The sequence below is a fragment of the Aspergillus wentii genome (genome assembly GCF_001890725.1).
Source record: "Aspergillus wentii DTO 134E9 unplaced genomic scaffold ASPWEscaffold_8, whole genome shotgun sequence".
In the NCBI taxonomy this organism is placed as follows: domain Eukaryota; kingdom Fungi; phylum Ascomycota; class Eurotiomycetes; order Eurotiales; family Aspergillaceae; genus Aspergillus; species Aspergillus wentii.
The window spans coordinates 1,862,292-1,890,117 of NW_024467839.1; the positions used below are offsets into that span (position 1 = coordinate 1,862,292).

At 48.3% G+C, this 27,826-nt stretch overlaps 9 protein-coding genes across 9 annotated transcripts; 4 read left to right on the forward strand and 5 right to left on the reverse strand.

Annotated features, from left to right (window-relative positions):
- Positions 1 to 1,185: 1,185 nt before the first annotated feature.
- ASPWEDRAFT_119146 (uncharacterized protein) lies at positions 1,186 to 1,996 on the reverse strand (the record flags this gene model as incomplete). Its single annotated transcript, XM_040828881.1, has 3 exons — positions 1,186 to 1,377; positions 1,439 to 1,769; positions 1,821 to 1,996. 3 exons carry the CDS (start codon positions 1,994 to 1,996, stop codon positions 1,186 to 1,188), a joined length of 699 nt encoding a protein of 232 aa, XP_040685215.1.
- An 814-nt stretch (positions 1,997 to 2,810) lies between these two features.
- ASPWEDRAFT_163637 (DUF3455 domain-containing protein) lies at positions 2,811 to 4,236 on the forward strand. The gene is made up of 3 exons (XM_040829852.1): positions 2,811 to 2,933; positions 2,993 to 3,753; positions 3,810 to 4,236. Exons 2-3 carry the CDS (start codon positions 3,103 to 3,105, stop codon positions 3,915 to 3,917), a joined length of 759 nt encoding a protein of 252 aa, XP_040685216.1. The 5' UTR covers positions 2,811 to 2,933; positions 2,993 to 3,102; the 3' UTR covers positions 3,918 to 4,236.
- A 675-nt stretch (positions 4,237 to 4,911) lies between these two features.
- Positions 4,912 to 6,440, forward strand: ASPWEDRAFT_45483 (SAP domain-containing protein). The gene has a single exon (XM_040836555.1). It carries the CDS (start codon positions 5,164 to 5,166, stop codon positions 6,058 to 6,060), a length of 897 nt encoding a protein of 298 aa, XP_040685217.1. The 5' UTR covers positions 4,912 to 5,163; the 3' UTR covers positions 6,061 to 6,440.
- A 2,605-nt stretch (positions 6,441 to 9,045) lies between these two features.
- Positions 9,046 to 14,002, forward strand: ASPWEDRAFT_45486 (uncharacterized protein). Its single transcript, XM_040836556.1, has one exon. It carries the CDS (start codon positions 9,195 to 9,197, stop codon positions 13,812 to 13,814), a length of 4,620 nt encoding a protein of 1,539 aa, XP_040685218.1. The 5' UTR covers positions 9,046 to 9,194; the 3' UTR covers positions 13,815 to 14,002.
- A 349-nt stretch (positions 14,003 to 14,351) lies between these two features.
- ASPWEDRAFT_32169 (putative mitochondrial carrier protein) lies at positions 14,352 to 15,884 on the reverse strand (the record flags this gene model as incomplete). The annotated part of the gene is made up of 2 exons (XM_040833621.1): positions 14,352 to 15,785; positions 15,849 to 15,884. 2 exons carry the CDS (start codon positions 15,882 to 15,884, stop codon positions 14,352 to 14,354), a joined length of 1,470 nt encoding a protein of 489 aa, XP_040685219.1.
- A 596-nt stretch (positions 15,885 to 16,480) lies between these two features.
- Positions 16,481 to 17,385, reverse strand: ASPWEDRAFT_45489 (histone H4). Its single transcript, XM_040836557.1, has 2 exons — positions 17,192 to 17,385; positions 16,481 to 17,000 (listed from the first exon to the last, which is right to left on the reverse strand). Exons 1-2 carry the CDS (start codon positions 17,199 to 17,201, stop codon positions 16,699 to 16,701), a joined length of 312 nt encoding a protein of 103 aa, XP_040685220.1. The 5' UTR covers positions 17,202 to 17,385; the 3' UTR covers positions 16,481 to 16,698.
- A 1,294-nt stretch (positions 17,386 to 18,679) lies between these two features.
- On the reverse strand, positions 18,680 to 20,788 carry ASPWEDRAFT_54675 (protein phosphatase regulator GAC1; the record flags this gene model as incomplete). Its single annotated transcript, XM_040838089.1, has 1 exon — positions 18,680 to 20,788. The coding sequence occupies one exon, from the start codon at positions 20,786 to 20,788 to the stop codon at positions 18,680 to 18,682; it is 2,109 nt and encodes a 702-aa protein (XP_040685221.1).
- Positions 20,789 to 24,639: 3,851 nt separating this feature from the next.
- ASPWEDRAFT_696065 (uncharacterized protein) lies at positions 24,640 to 25,625 on the reverse strand. The gene has a single exon (XM_040839058.1). It carries the CDS (start codon positions 25,398 to 25,400, stop codon positions 24,900 to 24,902), a length of 501 nt encoding a protein of 166 aa, XP_040685222.1. The 5' UTR covers positions 25,401 to 25,625; the 3' UTR covers positions 24,640 to 24,899.
- ASPWEDRAFT_32172 (uncharacterized protein) lies at positions 25,497 to 26,009 on the forward strand (the record flags this gene model as incomplete). Its single annotated transcript, XM_040833622.1, has 3 exons — positions 25,497 to 25,756; positions 25,811 to 25,890; positions 25,921 to 26,009. 3 exons carry the CDS (start codon positions 25,497 to 25,499, stop codon positions 26,007 to 26,009), a joined length of 429 nt encoding a protein of 142 aa, XP_040685223.1.
- Between the last annotated feature and the right edge of the window lie 1,817 nt (positions 26,010 to 27,826).

The following is a 27,826-nucleotide window of genomic DNA, read 5'->3' on the forward strand; positions in this document are numbered from 1 at the left end:
CAGAGATAATTAACAGGGAAATGTGGATCTTGATCAAAGCAGATCACATGCAACAAGCCACCCCTTAATCACCATATCGACACTCGAAGTTTTGAGCAGCAATTGAACTGCGATAAAAGTCCATAGATAGAAAATGGCTCGGTATAGTTAATCGAATGGACGGGTCAACGAGGTGCTAATCTGGGCTTGGAGCTCTTGTCGTCCTTGAATTGATCAATCGTGAACAGCAGGCAGTCTATCATGATGACTTCTTGGCTGGATATTTGACTTTCAGGGTTCCTGCTTTTGCTTTCGAAATGCTTTCCGTTAGCATAGATGCTGTGTCAGCCCATATCACTGGTCTCTAGTTATTGTCAAGCGATGAGAAGGCAAGAAGGTGTTTCCCTGCAATTGAGGTTGGAGAGAGAGGATAGGGATAGTCTGCCTGATTGGCCAGGAAAAAACATGCCAAGGCCTTTCCTCTTAAAGCTTAGCCAAACACGTGATCTGCCTTCTAAATCGAGCGACTTTCTCGACATCTTAACAATCATAACAATGCTCTTCAAGGTTGCCAAATGCAACGTTCAAACAGATAGCATTTGAGCAGTACCACTTGAGAACCCATGTTGGGAATTCACGATATCCGTGATTAACTTCTGAAAGGATTCAGGATTCATCCCGGCGCTTAATCTTGCTTTACGGGCCAATCTTGTCATCCAGTTCTCTGTTGGCAATGTTGTTATACGAGAAAGGGTTTCTTTTGGACCCTGATGCTATATAAGCCTAGGAGTACGCCTCGTTTCATCTCCGTGGTGGGCTGTGCTTTAAGCTCCGAACAGCGATTCCAAATCACTATACATCGCCCCCATCTTCAAAGTGTAGTGTTACATCACGTCGTGCAAGAAGAAAACATTGATCACGTCGAAGAGTGGATAACAAAACCGAAGATGTTTGTTGTTTGAGAAAGGAATGTTCTATTCGAATTTCATCGACTTTATCGATGAGAGAACACACTGTCCTCCACCGCCATCCTGGACGTTGGTTTTCCGTCTGCACAACCCTTCGATTCTCTGCCTGGATATCCCTTTGAGACTCTTTTCTTTCAAGGCCAGGGTGCTGACCGGTCGACCTCGCTGGCGGACGAACATTTCCAGATTGAGTTCCTGAAAGCCCGAAAATTGGATTCTCCGGTTTCTGTGCTTGTATCTACTTAATTTTTGCGATCTCTTTGGCACGTCGCAAATGGCTATGGGACCAAAGGTTGAATCCGGTTACAAACGTGGTGTCGGGTGTAATGGACGTCCAATTCCCATAGTTAGGGTCTATGAGGCTCATGTGGGTGAAGTCGACGAAATACAGCTTGTCATTTTGGACGTCGTATCGTAGAGTGCCCTGATCCTGTGTATAAAAGACCTTTCCATTTTGCCGCAAGTGGATAGAATAAAGCGATTAGCAAAACTTCTGATGTAATGAAAAGCCAGGGAAAGAGAGAAATGTCCTCAAGGATGTTAGCCAGCTGCTTGCGAATACTCTCCAGCTGGTCAAACGTAAGCTCGCCAGAAATCTCAGCAACATCATCACCTGGGACTCTCGATGTGATCAGAAAGTCGGCCCAGCCATCTGGATACGGCATTTCCTGCCCGGCAGGCTGCGTGACATAGGTGATATATCGAGGCCCGTGGTGAATCGCGTACACATTTTCAACACCATCAGCCTCATGAAGGAACATCATGTCAGCGTCCTCTCGGCTTTCTTTAAGGTCTTCAATGTCAAATTGTTCAGGGTTCAAACTAGACCTTTTAATCAGCCAAACGCTTCCATCAAAAGGGATTTAGACTCACTCATAGCGAATTTTCAGCATAATCTCTTCATCAGTGTCAAGGTAGCGGGCGAGAGCCAGAACATGCCGCTGTCCAGATTGATCGTCCAAGTGCTCGGAAAGTTGTTTTTCAATCTTAACATGTCTATTGTGGATTTCTCGAACTCTGCCGGTGAAGTCGAAGGCGCAGGTAGGCATGATAGACATGCTGTTGCTTGTAGAAGGAAATATCCGAAATTTGAATGAGTGGGGGTAGATTAAAAGTCAAGTGGTAGGTCATTCTGGGGCGTTGAAAGTTGAATAATTGGGAGAAAGACTGGGAAATGGTGCCTGCAGTTGGAGTGGCATGGAGGCCTGAACAAATAGCAGCCACGGAACTCTGTTTGATGGCATTCACTGCAAGATGGAACCACACAGTGGGGATTCAATCTGGACTGCTTTGTCTAACAGCCCTAGGAATGGTGCATTTTGGATTGGCCTATCTCTTTGATTCCCTTCTCTATTACGTTCAACTGGTGCTATATTGCTAACTCGAGCTAGTCCGATATCTAGACGACCACTACTGCATATATGGACTCTTTGCTATATACGACGTAGGAAGGTGCCTGGCGCTTCAAGGCTTCCGGGTTTATTCCAGCCACCTATGCAGCCAGTCAAGGCCAAGCTTCACTTCGAGAGTGCTTTTTGTATTTCTCCGAGTAGACAGTCTATTCATTTGACAGTGGCAAGCAATTCTATCCACCAACGGTGTTGAAACCTTTAAAATAGCGAATCAGCCCCCAAATTGATACTACATGTTGGTATTGTTTTATGGTGAAACTGCGCCTCGATAACTCTCGCAAGGATCCCAATCCACCCGCGGCTATTTCTGACTATTTTTGGCATCATCTCTTTCAAGCAATACAAATCTGGTTATTTGATATCTATCATGCAAATCACTTGATGTCCCGAAATCCTGGGTTGGTACCAACATGGTTCGCTAGGATGTTGGAAGATTTCTAGCGGCACCACTGCCAGCAACTGTTGGATCTGCCTTGCTACGCCATGTTGGAATTCTTATCTATGATTGCATTGGACCCAAGTGAGCTATTGGCCCACCGAGGCTTACAGACCTTTTGTTGAAAATAGATTGAAGGTATGGTGTTGCGTTCATGTTGGTTTTCGGTGTATACTCATTGCTACATATAACATCAGATCTCGAGCCACTTTGGGTCTTCCAGCATCTGACATCAATCTCAGCATTATCTCTTTTCGGTTTGCGAAAACAGTCCAGAGCTTTGTGCATTGAACACCCTTTGGCGAATATGAATCTCTCTACCCTACTGCTCTTATGTTTCACCCTCGTGGTTGACGCATCGCCTCTCCGCACGAGAAACAATGCTCTGTCTCTAGACCTCGCCCGGATCACCAGCTTACTAGGACACACCCAGATTGGAAACTTCTCCTTGACCAACGCCACTCTTCCACTGTCAGACACGAATCCGAAACTCCCTCCTGTATCCCCCGGATTGACCCTCAAACACGTCGCTCTTGGTCGAGGAACACAGAATTACACCTGCTCGTCATCCGACAAAACAGCCACTCCTGCTGCGAATGGCGCTCTTGCTACGCTTTATGACGCATCTTATCTCGCCTCATCTTATCCGAAACTCCTTCATGCGCTTCCGGCTGCACTTGTCGGACTTCCGGTTGATGCTGTCTCGTATCTAACTGTGCTTTTGGGCCAGCTTACTTCGCCAAAGCCTGGTAGTCTTATTCTGGGACAGCACTACTTTACCAGTAACAAAGCACCCTTTTTCGATTTAAGGCTGGGCGGAGACAAGGACTGGGCGGCAGCAAAGCAGAATGCAAGCGTGACTGCACCATCGACGTCTTCTTCGGGCAGTCAAGACCACGATACCAAACAGGACGTTTCGTGGTTGAAACTCGCGTCTACATCTGGGACAGGGATTAAGGTGAGTACCTATATGCTTGCTTCTATCATTGTTGTATACTGACACTTTGGTGATAGGAAGTATATCGTGTTCAGACATATGGAGGAGCTGCTCCATCCACGTGTGAGCGTCAAAAAGGCAGCTTCCAAGTGGACTATGCCGCAGAATATTGGTTTTATGGTTAATAAGACCTTGATAATTATCTGATGCTTGACATGAGTGCACTTGAGACTAAGTGGTCTTCTCTCTATATTCTCTTGCTATCTTTTGGATTCCGGATCTGATTAGCGTTTCTGCTTTATGTTTTACACTGGCGTCAAGCGACTTTGATGATAGATTTTATTTAACTAGCAATATTCCCCATGTCATTGTTTATACCATGTTTACAATAGTTGAAGAACTATGGAAAATGGAGTTCCAGTTCGAATTGACCATATCAACGAATCCAGACGGTCTATCTTAGACATCATGACACCTCAGGCTATTCGTAATCAACTTCATTACTATTACTATTATCATTATCCAACTATCCCAACAAGAAAAATAAAATCAAAAATTCCCAACATGACAAACCAAAACCAAACCAACGCTAATCACATGACCCCACCATCTGTGGCGCAGTGCATACATCATAACACGACCTTACTATGACGCCACAATATGCAGCTTCGCATCGCCACACTGCCAACTCAGAAGCTCCGGCTTTCTTTCAGCTGCCAACGTCTCGGGGGCCCCGATAAGCTTTACCGAATAGTTCATAGCTTCAGACGTTATGAGCTGATTTCCAGGTAAGACGGGATGGACAGCTGTCAGTTGTTATGTCATGACGGGTTGCATGCATAAGGTGATGCTGGTCATAGGTAGGAGGGCTCCGTAGTGGGTATGTGTTGAGGCCGTGGGTTAAGTGGAAATAAGGGAGAGTATTTGTCTCTATGGAGGATCCTGGGCGCTTTTCGAGTGAGGTATGTACTGCGTGTTGGTGAATTGAGTTTGATGCTTGGTTACTGTGAGAGTAGATGGCAGGATTTTGATCCTGTTCGAATTGCTGTGATGGAATCAAATATCTCAATTTAAGCTGAGAGTTAACTGGCTATATAGACAATAAAGTCTTCATATTTTGCTGCTGTACTTGTTGATATTCTACTGTAGATATATTGATAATCACGTGATCCTGCAAACAGGCCGCCTGCGGTTGGCCACTGCGCAACGCGTCCTGGACCTCCAGTCGCCGGAGCTGATGGCTACACCTTCATTCACCGTCATCCATTCTCCATTTCCGTTCTTTTCTATCCACCACATTATGAGCATTGTCTAGGGATCAATTACAATCACTTTCCGATTATTCCTTTGAAGCGCATAAATTGAATTCGCTCACCTTCGCCCTTCGCGCTGATTTCCCCTACGATCACCCGAAACCAAACTACCGTCAGGATGACTACCGATTACAGCAAGAAAACCAACGCGGAGCTCGTGGAGATCCTCAAGTCTCGATCGCTCCCGCACACCGGTAAGAAGGCCGAGATGGTCGCTCGCCTTCAAGAGAACGACGAGGGCAAGACCCAGACCGATGCCGGCCCTGCTGCTTCCGGAAAGACTGAGGCCGCTGAAGATGTGATTGACTGGGAGGATGATGATGCTCCTGCAGACAGCTCTGCAGCGAAGCCGTCGACCGAAGCCCCAGCCGCTGCTGCTGGCGACAAGGCCTCTGCGGATGCCGACCAGAAACAGGAGACCGCACCCGCTGCGACCGAAGACCCCAAGGCAGAATCGAAGGAAGCTGCCCCAGAGGCTGAGAAGGCTGAGGGATCAGACGCGACAGCTTCAACGGAAGCCGCGCCCGCTCCGGCCGAGGAGAAACCCGCAGTGGATTACACAAGGGGACTGCCGGTTACTGAGTTGGAGGAGGAATTGAAGAAGCGCAAGGCTCGTGCGGAGAAGTTTGGCATCACCGAGGACTCGCAGGCTGCTATCAAAGCGGCAGAAGAGAAGCTGGAGCGTGCGAAGCGATTTGGAACTGGAGCTGAAAACACCGATGGTGCCTCTGTCGGTGTTAAGCGACTGGACGAAGCACTTCCGGACGAAAAGACTCGCAAGCGCCGCAACGACAATGAACAGCAAGGAGGACGAGGAAAGAGACGTGATAACAAGGGCCGGAACAACCAGCAGCAAAACCGCCGGGGTAATGGAAATCGAAACCAGAACCAAGGCCAAAGACGTGGTGGAAACAACAACAACAATAACAACAATAAGCAGCCGCCTAAGGCCTTGAGTGAGAAGGATGCTCTTGCGATGGAGGCCAGGAAGAAGAGATTCGCTGCGGCGGCATAGTTGAAACGCATGTCTGTTCATACTTTCGTTCTTTTCTACACTTTCTTTTATTATTTTTTCCTTTCATCTATGTTGGCGTTCTGGGGAGATGTCATTAAGGAAACTATGGTATTATATTGAATTCAATACTTATTTTTGACTATCTTGCGCTGTATCTGTTGATTTTATCACACCGCTACAAGTAAATAATCTAGATAGTAGATGTAATCAGTGATATCTAGAAGCGTACAAAGAGCCGAGCAGAAATCAAATCTGAAATTCTAGATTAGCTATTATCATATCGAAATAGCCAGGTTCTTTTAGTCTGTGTTGGACAATACGACCATGAGTCAAAGATAGAGACAGCGTGAGCTGAAAAGCGCATTAGCCCAGTTGCTAGTCGGCCGGCCGTCTCGTTCCTGCAGCACACAATCTCCCACTCAAGACGCCATCGATCGGATCTGCATTTGCATCATTTTCACGGCGTCCAGCAATTGCACAGCAGGAGCGGAGTAGTCCGGCTTTTGTTCGACCGTCTACAGATTGAATTTGAGTCTGAGTCTGCATCTCATCCCCAAGGCCAGTGTGGGCTAATATGTCGCCAGTCTGCTAACCACCTTGGCGTGTCTAGGTCGAACGAGTCGACGAACCGTGATTGGCATCTCTTCCCCGTCTGTTTCGCCTTGTCCAGACTCTACAATAATAAATAACAATAATAATTGCATGCTCTGTTTTACGAGCCCGTCTCGACTTAACCGCCGTTCCCCACTAGGCGTCACAGCCATCACAAGGTCTTTGCTTTTGTCTCTGGCGAATCCCTTTCCTCCCCGTCGACTTTTTCTCTCGTCGACCTCGTGCTAAGCCTAGAGAAACTTCTTGTCTCTCCATCAATCATGGCCGATAATTTCGGGTTGTCTTGTTAGCGGCGGATCAAAAAGACCCACGGGCTCAGATTCTCACCATCTCCACAAGTCACTTCTGCGCACATCTCGGGTTTGGATCCAAATTGGGAGCATCCATGGTTCAATCGGACGAAAAACAATCTACATACGGGGTTTGAGGTTTTATCAAATCATTCAAGACCCTAGCCCTGGCCGATCTGACTGGTTGTCTGCACCTGAACAAGGCTCAGCAACGATTCCTTTTCCAGCAGGGGATCATCGCACCAAGGCGTGGGCGCCTCGGAGTTTTCTTTCTTTGCCCTTTCTTTTCTTTTTTTGGCCCTTGTTCTGATTCTCTCTCGCCTTGCCTATTGTTGGGCTTGTGAAGAAACTAGAAAGGCTCGGGTCGAACCTTGGACCCGTACCACTGTCACAAACGGACGGTCTGAATTTACGGAGCAAATCCTGAGTTCAGTTTAACATGCGAATGGTTGACAAATACTTGAGAGAATTTAGGGAAAAAAGCAAAGCGAACAAAGCTATCGACTGTAATTTGGGGGATTGTAGAATTCGCGCACAGGTGCCGAAGAAAGCAGAGGCGCAAATGCCAAAGACGACGGACTGATTCTGTTGAACCAATGTGTTTCCATCGATGCATCCTGCGGCAAGATGGATTCTTTTGTAAGCTGATATTATGATGATGGTATTATTATCCAAGCCAGTGAATCTGTATGATGATGTCTCGTGATCGGCGCCGGGCTTGCTTCGTCGGCGTCTCCGGGGCCAACAGAAAGCCTGCCAGAATCACCAACAACCATGATATGCGCACACTGGTCAGTGACCACCACCTGACTGAGACGGTACCAATTCATGCACTTCAACAGCCAGCTTACAGGATGCTAAACCTGCATCTGTGGGCTCGAGTGGATTCTCCGATCATGGCGGGTTCGCAAAAGTCCGAGTCGCTGTGCCCAGTTGGTCCAATTACGCCACTCGATGCTCCATCGCAACCTGTCAAGTTTCATCCAACTCGAGGGATTTGGAAAGACAACTGCTGGTTATTTGTCTGATACTGACTCGCGCGCGACTCCATCGTCCCAACGGCATACATAATAACATACTGGCTGAAAGTGGGACCTCGCTGGCCCATACCCGTTGTGTGCGCACAATCCTACCGTGGTTAGGAGCACATCCCATACTATCCTAATTTCTAGGTATCCCAGACGTGGAGTTGCATGTTTGAAGGGCTTCAACTCGTCGGAAAGAAAGCGCATCTCTCACCAATGACCAGCCTGGTCACATCTGTCCTTCACTCTGGAGCCGACGTCGATCGCACAAACCCGCGCCAGGATCTCTCGTGCGCTTTTCCCATTGACCAGAATACAGATGCTACTTGCAAGGCCGTTTACCAGAGGTCCTTTTTTGTCTTTCGCCTAGTCAGTTCCCCCACTATGGACGGGGAAGGGGGATTGACTATTGACTAGTTGGATCCCCTCATTAAATCCTTGAAAAAGTCCAGGAATATCTCGTGGTTTTAAAAATATTCTTACTTCTACATTCCTGGGTCGCGATCTATCTCTTCCACTCCTTTACTTTTTTTTTCTTTACTTTTTCGTGTAGCTGGTCTCGTTTATTTTTATTTTTTATTTTCTTTTTGACATTCAGTTCTTACTTTCTTTTCCCCTGACGTGTTCTGCGGATCCAGCTCGAAAAACAACAGTGCTGTGGCATTATCTTTTAGCCACCGGCAGTGACTCCATACTGTGGCGGAGTGGGTGCATGCATATTATTTTTGTAACCATTCAACCAAAGAGATTTGATGATTTTTTTCTGCAGCCTATACTTTTTTATTTACTGCGTTTTTATATTATCGCCGCATCGCTCTTTTTGCTCGGGAAAAATACTTAGAATACCAGACGTCTTGTTTGCTTTGTTTCTTGTTCGCGCTATACTCTGATTTATACCCACCGATTTGCTTCTTGAAGATACCCATTCCTGGCGCGGCATTGTTTTTGACTTGACATTCCATTCCGGTATATTGCACTTGCTCTAACAATTGCTGAAGATGACTTAAGAGCTGTAAGTGGAAATTCTCCGACTCTCGTGATTTTCCCCCAGGCTTGAGGCTCATCAGTTGCCCCCCCGCACAGCACATTCCTTCAACGCAACCCACCATCGTTTAGACGGAATGATTTCGAATCTGCAACATTCTATGTCCATTGTTAGATCGCTGTTCTTCGGACTGGAGCCGGGAACAAAAGTCAAGGTCACACCATGTCGTCGTCACACAAGTCCAATGGTGGTCGAATACCCAGACCAAAAGATTTTGCATCACAATCACGAAGCGCATCGTCCCCAGTGACAACGTCCTCTGCGACTTCTGGCGCTTTTCCAATTTCACTGTTTCCCAAGCCTCAAATGAATACCTCGTCGAGGACTAGCAGGACATTGTCAGTTTCCGACGCAGCGCAAGGTTCTCAGATTCCAGCGCCATCGAGGCCTGTCAAAACAACCTCCAACAGCGATGTCCGGCTGTCTTTTCTTCCTCGACCAAATACTCAGTCATTGCCTCGAGCATCACACCGTTCACCCATCAGTCCCTTGACAACCGGCCAAACCACCCAGTCACCCTCTGGCCCGGTGGCAAAACCTCAACCTACGCCAAAGACCGATAAGCAAGCATCTGTGAGCAATAAAGCACGAAATATCCTTCGCAGGAAGGCTCCAACAATCGGGCAGCGTGCTGAACATACGATCGAGACCGCAAGGCCTGGAAAGTTGAGTGTGATTATTCCGAACAGCGTTCGCCCCACCCAGGCCATGAATGCTACACCGAGGAATCCCTGGGACCAACCGGAGTTGGCTCGGCTGCGAACCTCACTATCTGTTTCGCAAGATAAGACTGCCCAAAAATCAGCAGAGCCCCAGCCTCAAGCTATCCAGGCACCAAAAGAGCTTGCCAGCCTGCGAACAACCGTCAATACCCAGAACCTCCCTCCGCCAACTCCGAACTTCCCCTCAGCCAGCACGCCCTCGACACGGTACTCCTCCTCCCCGGGGATATGGAGTAGGGGGTCCACTCCGACTTCAGTCTCGTCATACTCACCGGGAATTGTTCAACCTGTGAAGTTTGGTTACCGTTCAAGACACCCGAGTCCTTCTCAGTTCAGACTTCCATTCTTCTCTCCGATATCATACGCCAGTCCACAAAGTGATCGATTGGAGCAAAATGCCAGCAAGTCTCCGAATTTAGAAAAAGGTGCTGGGTCCAGTACGTCATTATTGGTCCAAGGTGAACTCGAAATCTCCCCGAAGAGCACAGGACCTGCAAAAGCAGTGACTCCATCAAACAGCCTCCTGCCACGGCGATCGTCGTTAAGGCCGAGCCTTCCGACGAAAGCCAAGCCGGATGCTGAACCAGCCCATAAGAAAGACGAGATAAAAAGACCCAGCATTGACCGTAGAGCAAGTATGGGAGCCACAAAGACTCTCGATCCTTCCAAGGACTCAAAACAACAGAGTCCTAGAAGACCGAGCAGAGATGGCACTGATCGATTGGAGTTGGAGCCTTCTCCCGTGATCCGAAGCAATGTGCCACCCAAGTCAGTAACCAGCCACAAACGGCGCGAGTCAGCAGAGAACTCCCCAGTGCGGCAACAGCAACCTCCGAGTCAGTCTGCGGCTGCATCAGTTGACTCTCTTCATTCGCGCAGCACATCGCAACTTACTCTGCCAACTTCCATATCGCCAGTGATTTCACGGAAGTCACCACAACCGCAGCCTTTGACCCAAGATCCAAAGAAGAAACAGGAAGTCAAGACCCCAGCGCCTAAGAGATTCGGCCTCTTCCCCAAGAAATCAAAATCGGACTTCGACAGGTCTACCTTGGAGCAAATCAAAGCAACTAGGAAAGGCCCAGCTGCTGGAACCGGGCATGAAGGCTATGGAAAGTATTCCGGGCGAGGCCGGAAGACAAGCACCAGCAGCAACAGTACCAGACCGCGATCCAATAGCTTGACTAGTGCACCCAAGCCCGGCTCTAGCATTAAGGGTGGTGTCAAAGGTCGACCGGATTTGAACATCGACAACTTCTTTCTTGATCGTCTGGAACCCGTGGTTATCAATGGTGGAGGCATGGACGAAGCAGCTTTGACACGAACGCGAAGTGAACAGAGCGTAAAGAGTGCAGTCAGCAGCAGCGGCTCTACTATAAACTTGACAAAATACTCAAAGGGATCACACTCGACCGGTTATTCCACCGACTCACTGGCCACTTCAACGGATACCATCGAACCCGAACCCGAACCAAAGGTTTCCAAACCAGGAGCAGCTTCCGATAGCTACCAGACTGCTGGACAGTCAAGCATGCCCGTTCCTCCAGAGTCTAGTGAGACCACGCCTCTCACGAGATTCAACTCGACAGCGCCTCTTCCTGTGGATAATTATAGCTTGAGCCCACCGCACACAAGTGCTTCGGATCACCCCCCGCTTAGTGAGAAAAAGGATGAGCCACAAAGCCGGGAGAAGAGTCCAAGTAAGATGAAGGGACTAGGGATGAAATGGAGCTTCTTCCAGCGAAGCCACGGCAGCGGTCGCAAGAACTCCACTCCCGAGGAAACGCCTAATCCCTCTGTCCCTCAGCTTCATGCGACGATCGCACCAATAGCAGCGAATCGACCTGTTGCTCATTATGCGTTTGTAGACACGGATTCAGATCCCCTGGAAGAGATCATGCATAGACATGAGGACTCGCCACCAACAGAGGATGAGCCAGAATCTCCAGTGACAATCCCCGAGGGTCTGAACATACGAAAGACGCGCGAGTCTACCTTGCTTCCCGAGCCTCCCAAGCTTCAGGGCGAACTACCCAGGGACGGTTGCTCTTCGCCAAAAGTCTATTTCAGAAAAGACTCTACTGCGACTGTTAACTCTGAGAAGAGCCCTGAGAGGAGCCCCAAAGATACACGGCCAAGCCGATTGGCATCTGTTGGCCGTATTCCACGAGTAGTCTCGCGGCGTGACAGGCAACACAAACCGGCAATGCAGTCATTCTCCAGGCCGTTCAGCTATGCAGAGTCCCCTTCTTTGACGGCACCGGTCCTCGATAAGCCACATGAACGTTCTTTGTCGGATCATTCCGCGGTCGACTTCCAACCTAGACCATACAACCCAGGCTTTGATGTCACCAAACCCTTCGGGGATCCTATGCAGGGAAGCGTGCTGGATTTTATTGCGGGCCCTTATGCAAAGAATGAGTTCTTGAAGTTTTCTCCAGATAAAGGGTCGGTGGTCTCATCTGCAAGTGATTCGGAACGTTTTTCCGCAGTGACAGCTGTGGTTCCAGGTCCCAGTTCGGAACCCACCGAGGACGAGGTCTGGGGGGAATATGACGATCTCATCGACCACGTCCTGTCCCCGGAGTCTCCGCAACCCGAGTTTCCTGGTCAAACCGATGAAGAAGAGAAGTTTGAGTTGGCAACAATGGCTAGCAAGACGCTTCAAGCAGAGCTAGATGGCAACGCAGATCAAAATACGCTTCCTACTTTGCCTGAACACCCGGCCGAGGCACCAACTCGATCAGGCAATGGCTCGATCCGACTTCGTCGCTCTAGAATTGCTTCAGCCCTTCGCACCTCGGTTGGTCCTCCCCAACCATCGTATGATGAACTCGTCGCTAAATATGGCGATCCGCAAAGTGAGGACAAAATCCACATGGCTCACTTGGACAACTTGCCAGCTCCTACCCAGCCTGTTGAGCAGCAACCGGATTTTATCCGCCCGCCATCTTTGAAACGATCGCAGAGCTTCGAAACCTGTCGGCAGCGAAATACTGTTTTGTTTGACATTGCTGAGCGTGATCGGGAGGGTCCTACAGCACAAACCAACCTCCGGTCAGGGTCGCTCATGACTAGCCGGTGGCTATCTTTTGGGAGGGTGCTTTTCAGTCCTGCTCACAACCACGTTAAGACTGGAGAGCAAGAGCGAATCCTGGTGATAGACGGTTTAGGAAACGACGACTGGTCATTCTACTGCTCCCTGACCTATCCACATGCCGATGTGTACAATCTTAACATCGGACCAACTCCATCAGCATCCACACACCCAGCCGCCTGGCAGCCACCTTCAAACCATCACACAGTCTACCACTCCAGCTTCGATAAACAAATTCCTTTTCCCAAGGGATTCTTCGCAGTGACTGTTCTACGTTTTCCCGCTGCCTGTGCAGAAAAAGTTCAAGACAACATAGTGGCAGAATGCAAGCGCGTGCTCCGCCCGGGAGGCTACATGGAAATGAGCTTGCTGGATCTTGATATGGTAAACATGGGTATCCGCACCAGGAAGGCTGTCCGCAGACTCAAAGAGAGAACCTACCTGGCCGATGCCAATATCAGCCTCAAACCGGCCAGCGACAGCATCCAAAGATTCCTCGGACGACATGGATTTGACAATCTGAGACGTTGTATGGTTCGAATTCCGGTAGCAGGTATGATCGTCAGGTCTTCTGCCTCCTCATCTTCAACCGACTCGTCTTATTCCAACCTGTCCATGTCCGCCGCTGCGACGAGTACCTTTTCCCTCCCAGCAAAGTCTACATTGACGACCTCTCACGGCAAATGCCCATCGAACGACACAGACCTGTCCCTGGGGGATCTACTGTCCGACCCTTCCCCCTCCAACGATGAGTCTATCCGCAAGATCGTCGCCAAGGTCGGCCGGTGGTGGTACACGCGATGCTACGAGATCCCCGTCCTCCCAGGTGGCGACGTCGATCTCAGCATCTGGGCAGACCGGAAGATCCTCCGCGAGTGCCAACGTCGCGGCACAGGCTTTCGATTCCTGATCGCATACGCACAAAAGCCCAGCGAGGTGAAACGAAGAACGGCAAGTGTGTAGCCGACCCATTCACCAACATCCAACATGCCAACATTACAATAATGATGATGACTTATGAGAAATGTTTCTCTTGATTGACGACTTTACCATACCCGAACATACTATCTATCTATCTACATACGTTGATTAATACATTCCCGATTTCGATTTCGAAAACTTGATAATACAAAGTTACTTATACCAGATTGCGACGAAGACAAAAAACCAGAACTTATGGCATGTTTTATTACTTATCTATTCTCAGGTGGTTGTCTGATCTATTTTTGTTCTGCCTTTTTTTTGTCTTTTTAACTGTTCTTTTCTTCTTTGTTCATCTTGGAGCGGGTCTTTGGATGGAATTTTGTCTCTTTTTTTTTTTTTTTTTTGAAGCTCGTTTCAGCATATATTCTTGCATTGACAGGAAGCTCTTAGAAATAATCATGATAAGAAGAATGAATGAAATATTTCGTATGACACTGCTATACAATCAAGACTGTTAATAGTAATTATACACACTTCATTATGGCGACGTGATTCATAGACAGAAAATAGAGTCAGCTAATCCTTATGCCTCCCCTCCCAAAACCAATGGTATAAACTCCTCCACTCATCAGCCTCATCCTCGACATAATCACCCACCAACTCGGCCGTCTCATTGGTCTCGACATCCAACGCTGGATCGTGAGGAACCCTAAACCCAGACGAGGACTCGACGCCATCATTCACATTCCCACTCGCAGTGTTGCCGGGCATAGTATTAGACGTCCCATCCGCAGCAACATTGCCAGCATGGTTCTCCAACGCTTCCTCGGTCCCGGCTTTCGTCTTCTCGACTAGATCCTTTGCGCCCTCGCGCGCAGCCTCGGCGTATTCTTCTGCTTGCTCGCGGGCGCGCTCGATCAGTTCCTCTGGTGTGGGGTATTTTCGTAACGCGATGAGGAGGAGATAGTATGCTTTTACGATGATGGAGTAGACGGCGTCTTTGGCGAGCATGGTGAAGCCGTGGGAGAAGAAGCCCTTGAGCACTTCGCCTGGTAGCCCGGCGTAGAGGGCGGCGAGGCCTTCTGTTTTGGCGATTGTGAAGACGGCGGAGAGGATTTGGGGGGTGAATGATGATACTGTTGATGATGCTGGTGATGATTTTGGTGAGTTGGTCTGGGTGGAGGACGTGGCTTGGGCTCGGGTTTTGGCCATCGAGATGGGATATGTCACTGATGAAGCGGCTGCTTTGCTGAGGGCAGCAAGGAGAAACGTCGTTACTGGTGAAGGCCTGCCACGTTTAGTCCGAGGAAGGAGAGCATATTTCAGCATCTCGTTCAAGAAAAACGTAATTGACGGATTGAGGGTAAGGATAAGCGTAGCCGAATACCCAGACCAGAAACCTCGCAGGCCCTTCTCAGCCTTGATCTGGGCGGCGATATCCCTCGTCGACACATTCTTCTCGCCACCCTGCGTCTGCTTCCTCGTAACAATATTCGCCAAAGGCGTCGTGAATAGCTTCGAAACCGCCCCCGCCAAAACCCCAACCATCAATTCATCCCACACGGGCAAAACAACATTCCGTCTTCCCTTCCGCGATGCCCCAAACCGCGCCGTGATTCGTCTCTGCCGGAATGATTCATACGCAAGGAAGAACAGGAACGAATCGGCGACTGTCTTGGCCGTGTCCTGCACGAGACCGTTATATAGACTTCCCAGCCCTTCTTGGGCGTAGATCTTCCTTGCTGCGTCCAAGACGCTTGTATATTCCTCCTCCTCGTCTTCGTCTTCGTCCTCACCTGAATCTGTCTTCGACCGTCCGCGCTGTCTCTGCGTCTGTAGCCTCGCTACGATAAGACTGAGCGGGTAGGTAGTAACGTTGGAGATGGCGGCACCGACAGCGCCCGCGACGGCATTCCCTAGAGCAGGTAAAGCCGGACCGCGAAGTGCTGCTGTGCGCCAGTCGTGGTGTGGCTGTTTGTCTTCATAGCGGTAGTATAATTGGAATGAGTCCTGGGGAGGAAGTTATTTGTTAGATGGGATGATTCTTGCTGGTTGGAGGGGTGAGTGAGTTACCAATTCTGATTCGTAGTTGAGTTTGTATTCTGCCATTTTTATGGCTATATGATGGATTTGACGGTTTATGGGTAGATGAAGGGATCTATCTGATGGCTAAGAGGTCGATTGCAAGGTGAAACCTATGAGATGGAATGGAGTGGATGGAGGGGAGCTGTTGGTAGCACCGCTTATGGTATGGATAGTGTGAAGATCAGATTGCAGAACTCAGAACATCGCTAGACGAAATAATTCATAGCTATATGAAGATCAAAGGCAATAGCAATCAGTCCAGGAAATGCTCGAGGTGAAATAAACCTGTTGGATGGCTTCTGATGCGACCGAGGCTCCCGACGTACAAATCGCGGAGAGAAGACAAGGATAACGTCATGCGGATACCATGTGGCCCGTGCACTTTAACGGTCGCATGTGAAGAGCAGCTACATTCTACATTCCAATCTACATCTACATCTACATCGATATCACAATATTCAGTAGGTCAATCAATCAATCAATTCATTGATCTAGTCCTCTATAGAAGACCACATCTACAACAGTAGACAAATCAATCATCCGACCCTAGAAATAGAAGCAGACGCAATTCCAATATCCGATATAAATCCATTCTTATCCCATTTCCCATTTCCCAAACCCATTGACCAAATAGCCGACGCAAACCAAAGATAGAAGATAAAAACATCATAGCGCATTAAAAGACCTTCCCTTTATCCATTGACATTCACTCACTCCAACGGCGAGTGGTAGGTAGGTATGATAAAACAACAACACAAGCAGGACAGCATATGGTCGAGTGAATGCCAAATAGAAATCGAATCAAAGCAAGAAGGCAGAAAGGTGTAGGTCAAGTAATTTAACCACCGAAACCGTACAGGGTACGGCCCTGGCGCTTGAGGGCGTAGACGACATCCAATGAGGTGACGGTCTTGCGCTTGGCGTGCTCGGTGTAGGTGACGGCGTCACGGATGACCGACTCGAGGAAGGACTTGAGCACACCACGGGTCTCTTCGTAGATCATGGCGGAGATACGCTTGACACCACCACGACGTGCGAGACGGCGGATAGCGGGCTTGGTGATACCCTGGATGTTGTCACGCAAGATCTTGCGGTGACGCTTGGCGCCACCTTTTCCGAGACCCTTGCCACCTTTGCCACCTGTGAAGTTGTTAGTATGAGTTGATGGTAGCGTGTTATGGAAAGGATGGATGGATGGATGGATGGGTCGAGGCCTGAGGCATCAAGGCACGTCACGTGTCCCAGGGGAACGTATCGCCATCATCATCCATCTCATCTCATTCAAAATGACGACAACAGCAAATGAAAAATAGAATAAGAATAATACTTACGTCCAGTCATATTGTCAGATGATAAAAGATAGTAGGATGATATAAAAACAGATGAAAATGGATGGTAAAAGACGCGGAAGTCGCTGGACGTTGACGCGTCGGAGCGGATTGGCTGTCGAGAAGGTTGCAAGAAGGGAGAAAAAAGAGAAGAGAAGAAAGCAAATGAGACGGGCAATAGGCTTAAATAGGGCGGGGAAGCGAAAACGTGATCTTTTTTTTTGCTCTCTCTCGAAAAGGGTGTTGACTAAGCCAGGAGGGAAGGGTGATCTGGACAGAACAAATGCCCGGTGTTGATTGGCGGGTGGCGGCTGGGAAAAAGGGCGTTATGAAGGGCCGCTTTGGAGAGCGAGTTTGGCCGCGTTGATGTTGGGCGCATTTTCCGCCGTGGAACTGAACGGCCGGAACTGCAGGGCGGGTAGATGTCACGTGGTCTTGGCACGAACTATACCATCGAGTATTTTATCAAAATAATTCAATATCATCCATTATTTAATTCACTAAATTATTTAAAGTATACTGCATAACACACCATACTGCAAGTCATGTCTTCTGGTCGCATCGCTATGCATCGCCAACTCCTCACATTAAGGGCCAACCACCAGGAGCCATGCGCCCTCACTATCCTTACGACATTAATCGTAAGGGAGCTATCGCAGCAAGCCAGAACTACATATTACAAGAAACACATATAACGAAAAAGCAACTCAATAGGATAGATTTCCTATGTTCAGACATGACATGACTGAACTACATCGCAACGCTGAACTTGCAACATTTGACCCTCTCCATTCGACTCAAAGAAATAAGATAATTCATCAATACAAGAAAGGCTCAATCAGCCCAGAGAACATAACAAGACAGCAAAACACCCAGACTCCATGCACGCAACATAACACACAGTGAACAAATGATACTAAAATGCTGTAAAGAGGAGTTTGTGTAAAACTTTTCCTGTTCAAAAATAATTGGCTGGTCGAATGCTGCTGGGTAGCATGGCCAGGGAAAGTGTAGAATCGAAGGACACCCCATAATCGAGGATGTAAAATCGTAACATCGTTATCGTGACAAGCTTTGATGCATAATAGAAGAAATCATACTCGACAACTGTCAGAGCATGGAATCCCTTCTCATTCAATCATTCCACCTTGAAAACGTAATGAGCAATAAAACAGGCTCCCTCCTCGCGGTTTATGTTACATCGCAGAGGAGATACCATGAAAAACAAAAAAAGGGCTATGGTCGAAATAAAAGCCATAGCTGAACGTCCGCGAAAAAAAAGAGATAAAGCTTTAAACTGGCCCAACACAGGGCTGACTTGGAAAAACCGCAACGGATGAAAACGAAACTGGTTCGACAATGTGGCTCTCTTGAAGTAGAGAGCGTAAAGCATATTGGCCCCTTCAACACAACGAGTCAATACCCTGGGGCATGAAGGCCGATTTCGAAAACCTGATAACCAGACTTCCTACTAGTCATAGAAGGACGGACTCACCCTCTGATGACCGCCGGCGTGTGAGATCCTTTCATAAAGTTGTTCTGCGTAGGCTGGTGGTATGAATAGCCGAAATTAGCGGGTGAAGAAGACGATGCACGGGAGCTCGAATTGGTCGATGATGACGAACGAGTTTCCCGAGGGTTACGGCTCACAGAAAAATCCATACACGAAGTGGATGGGGGGGAAGAGGGTGGCGAGGACGGGGAAGTGCCTTTTTCGGCAGCTGCACTATCTTTATCCGCAGTCGAAGGGCTTTGGGCGCTGATAGAGCTCCTTGGAGACCCGTAAAAGCAGTACTTGTCGACGAGCTCTTTGTACACGGAAGACTCGAGGTGCGGCTTGCCAGAAACGAGAGAAGAAGGCTCCGAAGGCACCGAGTGGGCCATATGCGGGCTGACTTCGCTAACAGGCAGAGCTTTGTTGGAAACCAAGCCTGGTTCCTTCTTCTTCTCGGCAAGCTGGGTCTCTGGTTCCGACTTTGCTCGCGCGGTGAGAGTAGTGCGATCCTGGCTGGGCTTTGTCCGCATGACTGCCGACAAAGACGCTCCAAAATCATAGCGATTGCCAAAAGCCTGGCGGTCCTGTCTCTCACGACGGACAGGAGCTATAGGTTCAATGTCATCTTCCGAAGGCTCTTTAGTTGAGACCTTCTTGTTGGCGCTCTTCTTTGGGCTGCCGAAAGAGAATTCCGATAGATTCTCAAAAGATGGAGGCATCGAGTGAGGACGGGCATTGAAGGTCCTGCTTCGAGGCAGAGGATTGCGTGATCCCGACGTTGGCAAACTGCGATTCTCAGGCTTCGCTTTGAGAACCCTGAGGAAGTCGATCTGGTAATTCATGGCGTTGTTGTTATCCCAGAACTCTCGGCCATCCACGTTGTAGCGAATGCAAACAAACATGGTTTTCTTCTCCAGGTTAGCCTGGTCATTCAGCTTGATTTCAAAGGAAAATCTGTCATATCCATCATGAATTTGCTTCCGGCGAACGTCATGACTGTACTCTGCAGTCACTTCCGAGACCGTTCTCCAATAGTCGAAAGTAAATCGAGCAGCCACGTGCTTGTGGAATGCAAGATTTGCAACTGCTATCACACCGACCAAGGTATTCTGGTCAGACGACAGCGACACCCTTTCCAACTTGACTTTCTGGTAACCCCGGGACGAGGGGTCCTTGGGAAAGTTGGGCAGGTGGATTTGCCATTCGAAGGCAGGCTCCTCTTTACCAAAAGGAAACTCAGATTCTCCCGCGTAGTCTTCGACTGGCGATGTGTTGGCACTCACGGCCAGAGGCTTGTCAAGTTGTAGAAAGTGACGAATGTGCTCCAATTGAGAGTCAAAGTGAACTGCCTTGGAGTATGTAGGAGTGCCTGGCATACTCGACGGACGACGGCGGGCAGATGCCGGGCGCAAGGCGGGTCTCACAAGTTCCCCCGACTTTTTGCGGAGCATTGGTGGCTTCCGCTTAGGCTCGTCATCACGGTCACTATCATCAGGGGAGCTAGTCACTGCCTCTTCATGCTGTGGAAGAATAGAGCTCTCAGTCGACGACCGCGAGTGGGAAATCTTGCGGGCTTCCTTGGAGAGCGGCAACCCAGCAGGCTTGGTCTTGACTACCAGAACAGGAGAAGGAGTAGGCTTCTCTGCCGTCTGGACGGACGGTGACCTCTCCGGTGACGACTCCCGTCGTTGTCCAAGAGACCTCACAGCAGCTTCCAGTTCCTCCATCTTGGGTCCCTCCGGCCGGTGGTATGACGCTTCCTCATCACTAGAGTTGGGTGCGGATTCGGGAGGAGAGATGACGGCACCAGGAGGAATGATGGCATCACTCAACGGTGGTGGAGACTGACGAACACTAGACTGAGAGTCGAGGACATATTTGGATTTGGAGGCGGGGTCTGGGAAGACGAAGTTCTTGCTGGCGGAGGGGCTCCTCCGGTGCCTACGAACGTAAGCTGTGGAGGAATAAGACCGGGACAGAGGCGGACGACCAGTGGGAGAGGGTATCCGTCTAGGGGTCTCTGGATATGAGTGAGGGATGACAGGTTCGGAGAATTCGATATGCTGCGCGAAAGGCGACGACTTCAGTGGCGCAGTGTATGGCATCCGGTCGACTTGTGTGAACAAACACAAGAAGCGGGAAGATAAAAGCAGAATCAGGCAGGATATACGGCAGAAGGGGGCCTTTATAAATTTATTTAGGCAAGGGATAGTAGAATATTCTTTTTAAAAGGCCCGTGGTGAAAAGAAACTCCTGACAATATAACCTGTTCCCCGAGTTAGCGGGTCTTTTAGGGACCAGTGGCAATGGGATCTGCAGTTGCAGACCAGGATGAATCAGTGGCGAAAGGAATGGACAGAATTAGAATTTCCAAAGCATCTGGAAGGAAAGAAGAACAGAAAAAGCGAAGAAAAGAATGGAGGGAAAAAGGAGGTGAGGAAGTGGGACGAGAGAGGGCACAAAGAAGAAGGATATGAGAAGGAGCGTCGGACGCGAGAACGGGAGGCAAAAGAGGGTATTACGACACCACCACCGGAGTAGGAGTAACACAGAGATACCTATCCGGATGAAATGGTATTGGAAGAGACATGCAGAATCAACGCCATTGTGTTCACCGGAGAGTTGGGGGAAAAGGCAGGATGCTAGGATGGGATGAATTCATGTGGGCCATACCAGTCGGACTCGACATCTAGAGTAGTAGTAGGAAGAAGTAGGGCAAAATGATTTATTCAGGCGGGAGGTTGCGTGCGAGTGGAGGAGGGCACGCAAGGTTTATCCAAAAAAAAAAAAAAAAAAAAATCAAATAAAAAAAGATTACAGAAACAAATAAAAGAAGAGAATGAGAAGAGGAAAGCAGAGGAATAAGAAGGATAGAGAGAGAAGCGGGGAGGGATTGGGGTCGAGGATTAATTGATGGCCAGCAAGAGGGGCAAATCAAGAATCAAGGGGAGAGAAGGTTAAAACGAACATGGGCAAGACAGACAGACTCGCCGCCATGAAGGATTGATGATGCCGATGATGCTGGGAAAAACTTGGGCCTTGTTTCCCTGGCGCTGCTCAAAGCCAAAACGCCGATCGAACAAGTCCGGGACGATCGCCAGCAGAGGCCAATGCGTGCCGCCCGTGGGTCTGTCCGGATAGCCTGGAGATACAGTGGTGGTGGTGGTGGTTGTCAGTCTTGCCGCAACGACCGGTTTCGGCCATTTTCGACAAGAGAAAAAAAAGTTTGATAAGAGAGAAAGAAGGTGTAAGAATATCCCTTGCACGGGGATTGTTGAGGTACTCGGTACCTTGATTGACCTGGGAGTACAACAAACACATGGGCTATTCATTCTCCAGGTGGGCAGGTGATCTTCCTGCGTTGACACTCCACTCTCTGCATCTGTATGTATGTCTGTCTACTAGTACACAGGCAGTTGGGATCCAAACAGGATTCATGCACCTCTGATTATGTGCAGTTGAGTCGCGATTCTGTGATTCTCTCTTGTTCCAACTGGACCATGGTTTGGCATTTCCAGTGCCATGGCTTGTAGGATCTCGCTTGGCCTGGAATTCCTTATCGACAAGCGCGGAGAATTGATAATGGCGAGATGCGACAGTCCAGAATGTCTGGATATCACCCAACATCACCTAATATCGGCTTATCTTAGTGCATCGCCTGGCTATCTCTAGGCCCGTTCTCCATATACCCACCCCCGACCTGCAGGCCCAGCCCCAGTGCGCCCCTCCCAAACTATGGTACACCGTCTTGCCACCAGACAGGTCTGTTTTTTACTGTCAAAGTCGTCGACATATATTAGCGATATCCGTCGATAATTTTACTTTTACTATCTTCATTTATCTTCATTTCTTCATTTCTTTCTGCCAGAACCTTGACCTGGTCATACCCCGGCAAATTGCAACAGCAACACCATGGTAGTGCGACGGAGAACAGGCATCCGCCTGCTACCGACCTTGTAGTCTGTCTCCCTATAACACCAGTCATACTATTACCAACCGTATGAGCCATTATTATTATTCAGTTCGTCTGAGTAGAGTGAAAAACCTGTTTATACATAGGTTACTACTGCTAGTAGATATACTAGTAGCAGTACTAGTAGTATTAGCAATGCCCATTGTCAGTCTGCAGTAAATAAAACCCACTTTGAGAAAGAAAAAAAAAAAAAAAAAGATGGTGTACGGAGATGCAGCTGTATGGGCTGGGGAGGGGGAAATCAGCACATTCCCAGTAAAAATTTTCCCATTAGGCTACCCTGAATCCAGCGCTAGCGGCGTGAGCTAGAGCTGTACGTGCCAACAAAATCCAAGGAAATGGCCAGTGCATGACATCAAGACGCCCTTGACAGCCGCCCGGCTCGCTAGGGGGAGTGGAGCCTATCTGAGTGGCTGCTTCTGGGCCATCAGACCGTTATTTCCATCTTACGCTTGGCAGGTCGTTTCCCAGCAGAAGCCGATCCGTGTTGTGGACGGAGTTGGGGAGTTCGGATAACTTACGGAAAAGGATGCCGATTGTAGAGGCAAATGTAACGTGAATATCTTCAATAGTCGGGCCTATTTATAAGTATGCGCCTGTTTCACATATCAATTATCGACCTGCATACAATGTCTTTTGTCTCACTTTCATCAATTGAACTTTTCACTTTATTTCTTATGTTTTGATATTTTATCTTTATTTGCCACTTATACGAGTTTACATAAAAAAATAAGTAGGTAGAGTCATAGAATAAAGCTATAAGAGAAAGTTTGACCTCGTATCGTAAATCCTCCCTAACCGGAGACATCCAGACATCCCAGACTCAATGCGATCGCCGCTCTGCAAGGACCTTCCATTCCACACACAGACATTTATCTCACTAACACTGTCTAACTGACTACAGTTTCAGTTGACTTGTACTATCAATCGAGTTCAGAGGGGGGGAAAGAAAAATCTTTTTGATCACATTACAGAATGCAGTACCAAGACACAGTGGGGATATTTTATTTTCTTTCTTCCCCGTGCGCACACTCAGGCTGGTCTAGAAGCTGGGAGGTGCTGCTGTCCCCCTGAAATTCCGCAATTTAACTTCTGCTAGTCACTGGTTGCAGGCTATGGTGGTGAATGCTTTGCCTCTGTGTCTGAGCGAGTCGCAAGGACCACGGAGATAATACCAGCGATCACTGTAAATCCCATTAACCGTGGAGTTGAACGATTTCTCCAGACTCAGACTCAAGCCATCGATGAAATGTTAACTTTCTATGCAGTAGGTTCGCCTCCATCACACATATCCTCTGCACGTTCGGCGTCAGCTGAGACGGCTTCCAATTGGCCCGCCCCGTCGATTCTCAGCATCTTATCTGCTCGTGCACGGAGGATTCGCAATCTGTCAGTCTCCTTGTCTATACCATCCTCCTAAAGAGGGGTTGACCCCGCCTGGCAGTATACAGTATACAGCCATTGAGACCGGGATTGACAATCCCCATGGGGATTGATTATAGTTCTACTTCTTTAGCTTTGGAGATAGCTCTCTGGGGTACAGGACTTCCAATGAAGCGAGTTGGTTGAGCTCACTCAGGTACAGTACAGCTTCTTCTAAGACTCTGACCAATGCTACTGCAACGGACGGGTATGTCGTGAACCCGGAACCCATCCCAATGGTCGTTTGCAAGCTAAGATGTATTCTACATCGCATTAGCGAGCCCTGCATATTCATATTCATGTATTCAATCAAAAGTAATTTAAGTAAATCATTATCAACACCTGACTATTGTATACCTATACTGTATGTATAGCCAAGAGCTCCACCCAGGCGAACTACCGGCTAGAACGGGCGTTGCAGTGGGGGCCGGAGGAGCTTATGTACGAGATGCATTAGCCTGGCGAATGGACAATTCACGAGGCCCAAGCATCGAGTATGCGATAGGAATGGTCTTACTAGGTATACAGTAGCTTTGTATGCAGATATGACAGCGTCGTAAATCATCAACAAGGCTGATTACCATGTAAGACCTAGATAGGTAGGTAGACATCATCTACTTACTACAGTATAGTATACTATAGCATTGTAGTCCGATACTAGTATAGGAAGTAGTATAGGATAACCGCCAGAATCAAAATCATGGCCTGTTCCACCAGTCTGACCTCCTATTAGCTCGGGTCCTGAGCACTCCAGATCCAACAACGGACAGTCGTACTCCGTAATACTAATACTGGTAAGCGCTGACCAGGTGGAGATAGTTTCATCTCCTACCCGTGGTGATCGTAACTGATAACACCTCTGCTTCTTGCTTGCGGGGTACTGTCTCCCGTATCCCCTCCCCTCTAACTAACTTCTGGAGTACATAACGCATACAAGAATGATCTTGCGTCAGCTGTTGTTTCTTGCGGGGTGCAGAGCTTCCCTGTCCTGTCCTGTCCTGCCACAGTTGCCAACTCAGCGTCCGAGCGAGAGGGAATTTTAACAAGAATCGTGCACGGTCCGTTCTTGTGATGGTGGGTTGAGACGACAGAGTATCTTGCCTCTTTTTTACTCCTCCTTTTTTTTTTTTTCTGACCCTTGACTGTTGACGACTATTAATTTGGATATCGGTATGACCATCAGGTGAATGATGGTATGATGTTGAATCTGAATATTTGAAGGGGAAGAAAAGAAGGGGAACAAAAAGGGAAAGTGTAGCACGGTTTATCAAAAGTACTCTACTAACCATCTTCATCTTCATCTCCTCTTCTCCTCTTCTCATCTCCTCCAAGTCACTCAGCGTCGCAGAAAGTCACCTCCCCTTCTTTTTCTCTTTCTCTCCCTTCCATTTTTTCTACTCACATGTAACCAAACCACCATGATCACATCACCAACATCCCAGACTCCCGCCACCACCACACCCCAAACCTCAAACAGTCAGGATATCCTTTCCACCACCATCATCCTACATATAATCGCCTTCGCCCTCGCCCTCGCCACCATCCCCATCCCATCCCATCCCTCACCGACCTCTCCACTTCATCACAATATATCCAAAACCGAACCCGAAACCGCCGATATCGTCGCGCAAAAGTACGGTGAGGAAACGCCAAGTGCTAATGTGACGCTGGTGGGATGGTAGGTAAGATGGTCGTGTTACTTGAGACAGTTGCGAAATGTGAAATGTTAGAGTTCCGGGGGGGCTCCTGGATCCGGCCCTGGTGATGGGGTGATGAGATGGGGTGGTCCTAGAAGGTGGGTTTGCGTTATGTGTGCGTTTTCTTGTAGAACTGGAACTGTAGATTGTGGTGGCGAGGTTGAGGGTTTTGAGGGTCTTTGTATTACCTATGCTGGATTGGATGGTACAGAGTATGGGGTTGACATGGGATAACGGTTTGGTATGACTGTCGGCATTACTTTGCTTGGCTATGCTTTGGATGGAAAATCTCTTGGTTCTGTTGATAATATATAGAATCCCTAGTCATTTTTTACTATCATCATCACCCAGGACCCATTAAGAATACCAGTGACCTTGTTGGCAATTTATGAGCACGAGATAAAGTCGAATCCTCATTCAAACACAAAACCCATTCCACAAGTAGAAGCAAAAAACGGAGTGACCAGCAAATTATTCCAATCAGACACCTAGACGGCTTGCTTTCTTCGTTTTGAGCTATCGTTCTGTCAGTTTCTGATGCGTTGGGCCTGATAATGAGGCTATTCAGGATCGATGACGACATCAAAGCAGTCCTTTCTGGAGTCTGTCGGGCATAGATAGATTCATCGCTAGCATCTCCTTGTCATGGACGTGGTTCTCTTGCAGGAGTCATAGCAATTGTCGTGGAGACTTGTCATGGTGCGACGCTGAATATAAGGTGCAGACCCTTTCGAGGAGTGAATATGTCACTCGAAGGAAGAGGTCGGTGGCTTCTAACGTCCAATCACGGCCTTATTTCACGGTCAATTTCTACCAACCAGTAGATGGACCCGTTCAACAGAGCTCGATGGCTTGTGGTCCAGGAGAGCGGATTGGCTTCCCTTCCACTCGGTGATCTTTGCGCTTGGTGATTTTGTATGTGCTGTCCATGAATAGGACATTGGATCAATACCAAACCCTAGATGATGTCGTCAAATACATATTCGATTGGTGGAATGTCCAGTCAGGAACATTTCTGTTCAAGACGGATGCCTCGGGTCTCCATACTGGCAAGTAGTATATAGAAATCCACAGAGCACCAGCAACCTTGCTCTGCCAGGTATTAGTCGGACTCGAGCCTGGCGTCCATGGAAAGGAGGAAGAAGGCGCAAAGATCGGGCAGGTTGGTAGGCTGGATTCGATGACATCGCTTTGTTTAAACACGCAATATTCTGGCGCGATTATTTGCGTCGATGATCCGGTGTTTTGTATAGTAGTAGTTCGTGGGTGGTTTTATGTACTCTTAGTCTTATAGATAGTTAGAACAGTCATCGTGGCAATACTATCCAATTCAACTTACCGATGTCGACGATATATAATGCACAGATGTAGGAATATATATTCAATCAGAACCGCTCTGGTGACATCTTGAGTCTTGAGCGCCCATCGATTTGAGACTGCGAAAAAGCACTGCCGCCCAGCAATGTTGAAAGGTGGGTTCGACGGTACATCTTGCTGGCTTCTGTTCGTTCTCTTCCATACATGTCTTTGAACATCATACCGAGTTATGATTTTCGAGTTCGAATCATTACAGGAATGCTCATATATTGCCAATCTGGTCGTTTTGCCGCAATCATGGTACATTATTGTATCTATGATTGGTGTCGTCCTTGCGATTACTGGGAACGAGACAGTCAGTATATCAGCTTTCAAGGCTTGATTATTGGGAGAATGTACTCACCAGTTTCAGAGTTGGGCAATTCCGGAGACAACTTTTGCATTTCCATAATGGAAAAGTCCACCACGCGCACCATCTTGGTCTGCCCTGATGCGCTGTTTGGGTGGAATTCCATTGCTATCATATACCCATGGTCAGAGTTCTGGCGATAAGTTAGATCAGAGGATCTAACTCACCAGCGGGAGGTCATGTCTATCTGGAAGGTTCGAGATATCCAGGATAAATGCTTTCTTGTGGTTATCAAGTGGCGTTCTATATACCTCTCTGCGCCAGAAATCCATCTCACTTCGGATTGGGTCAAGCGTTGAAGCTAGAATTGTCAATCAGCATCTCC

What these genes read in the sequence shown, in the direction of transcription:
- ASPWEDRAFT_163637 (XM_040829852.1), top strand. Translation starts at nt 3,103, where the DNA reads ATGAATCTCTCTACCCTACTGCTCTTATGTTTCACCCTCGTGGTTGAC. An exon ending in CATCTGGGACAGGGATTAAG is followed by an intron (nt 3,754 to 3,809) that starts GTGAGTACCTAT and finishes CTTTGGTGATAG; the next exon opens with GAAGTATATCGTGTTCAGAC.
- ASPWEDRAFT_45483 (XM_040836555.1), top strand. Translation starts at nt 5,164, where the DNA reads ATGACTACCGATTACAGCAAGAAAACCAACGCGGAGCTCGTGGAGATC.
- ASPWEDRAFT_45486 (XM_040836556.1), top strand. Translation starts at nt 9,195, where the DNA reads ATGTCGTCGTCACACAAGTCCAATGGTGGTCGAATACCCAGACCAAAA.
- ASPWEDRAFT_696065 (XM_040839058.1), bottom strand. Translation starts at nt 25,400, where the DNA reads ATGAGAAGAGGAGAAGAGGAGATGAAGATGAAGATGGTTAGTAGAGTA.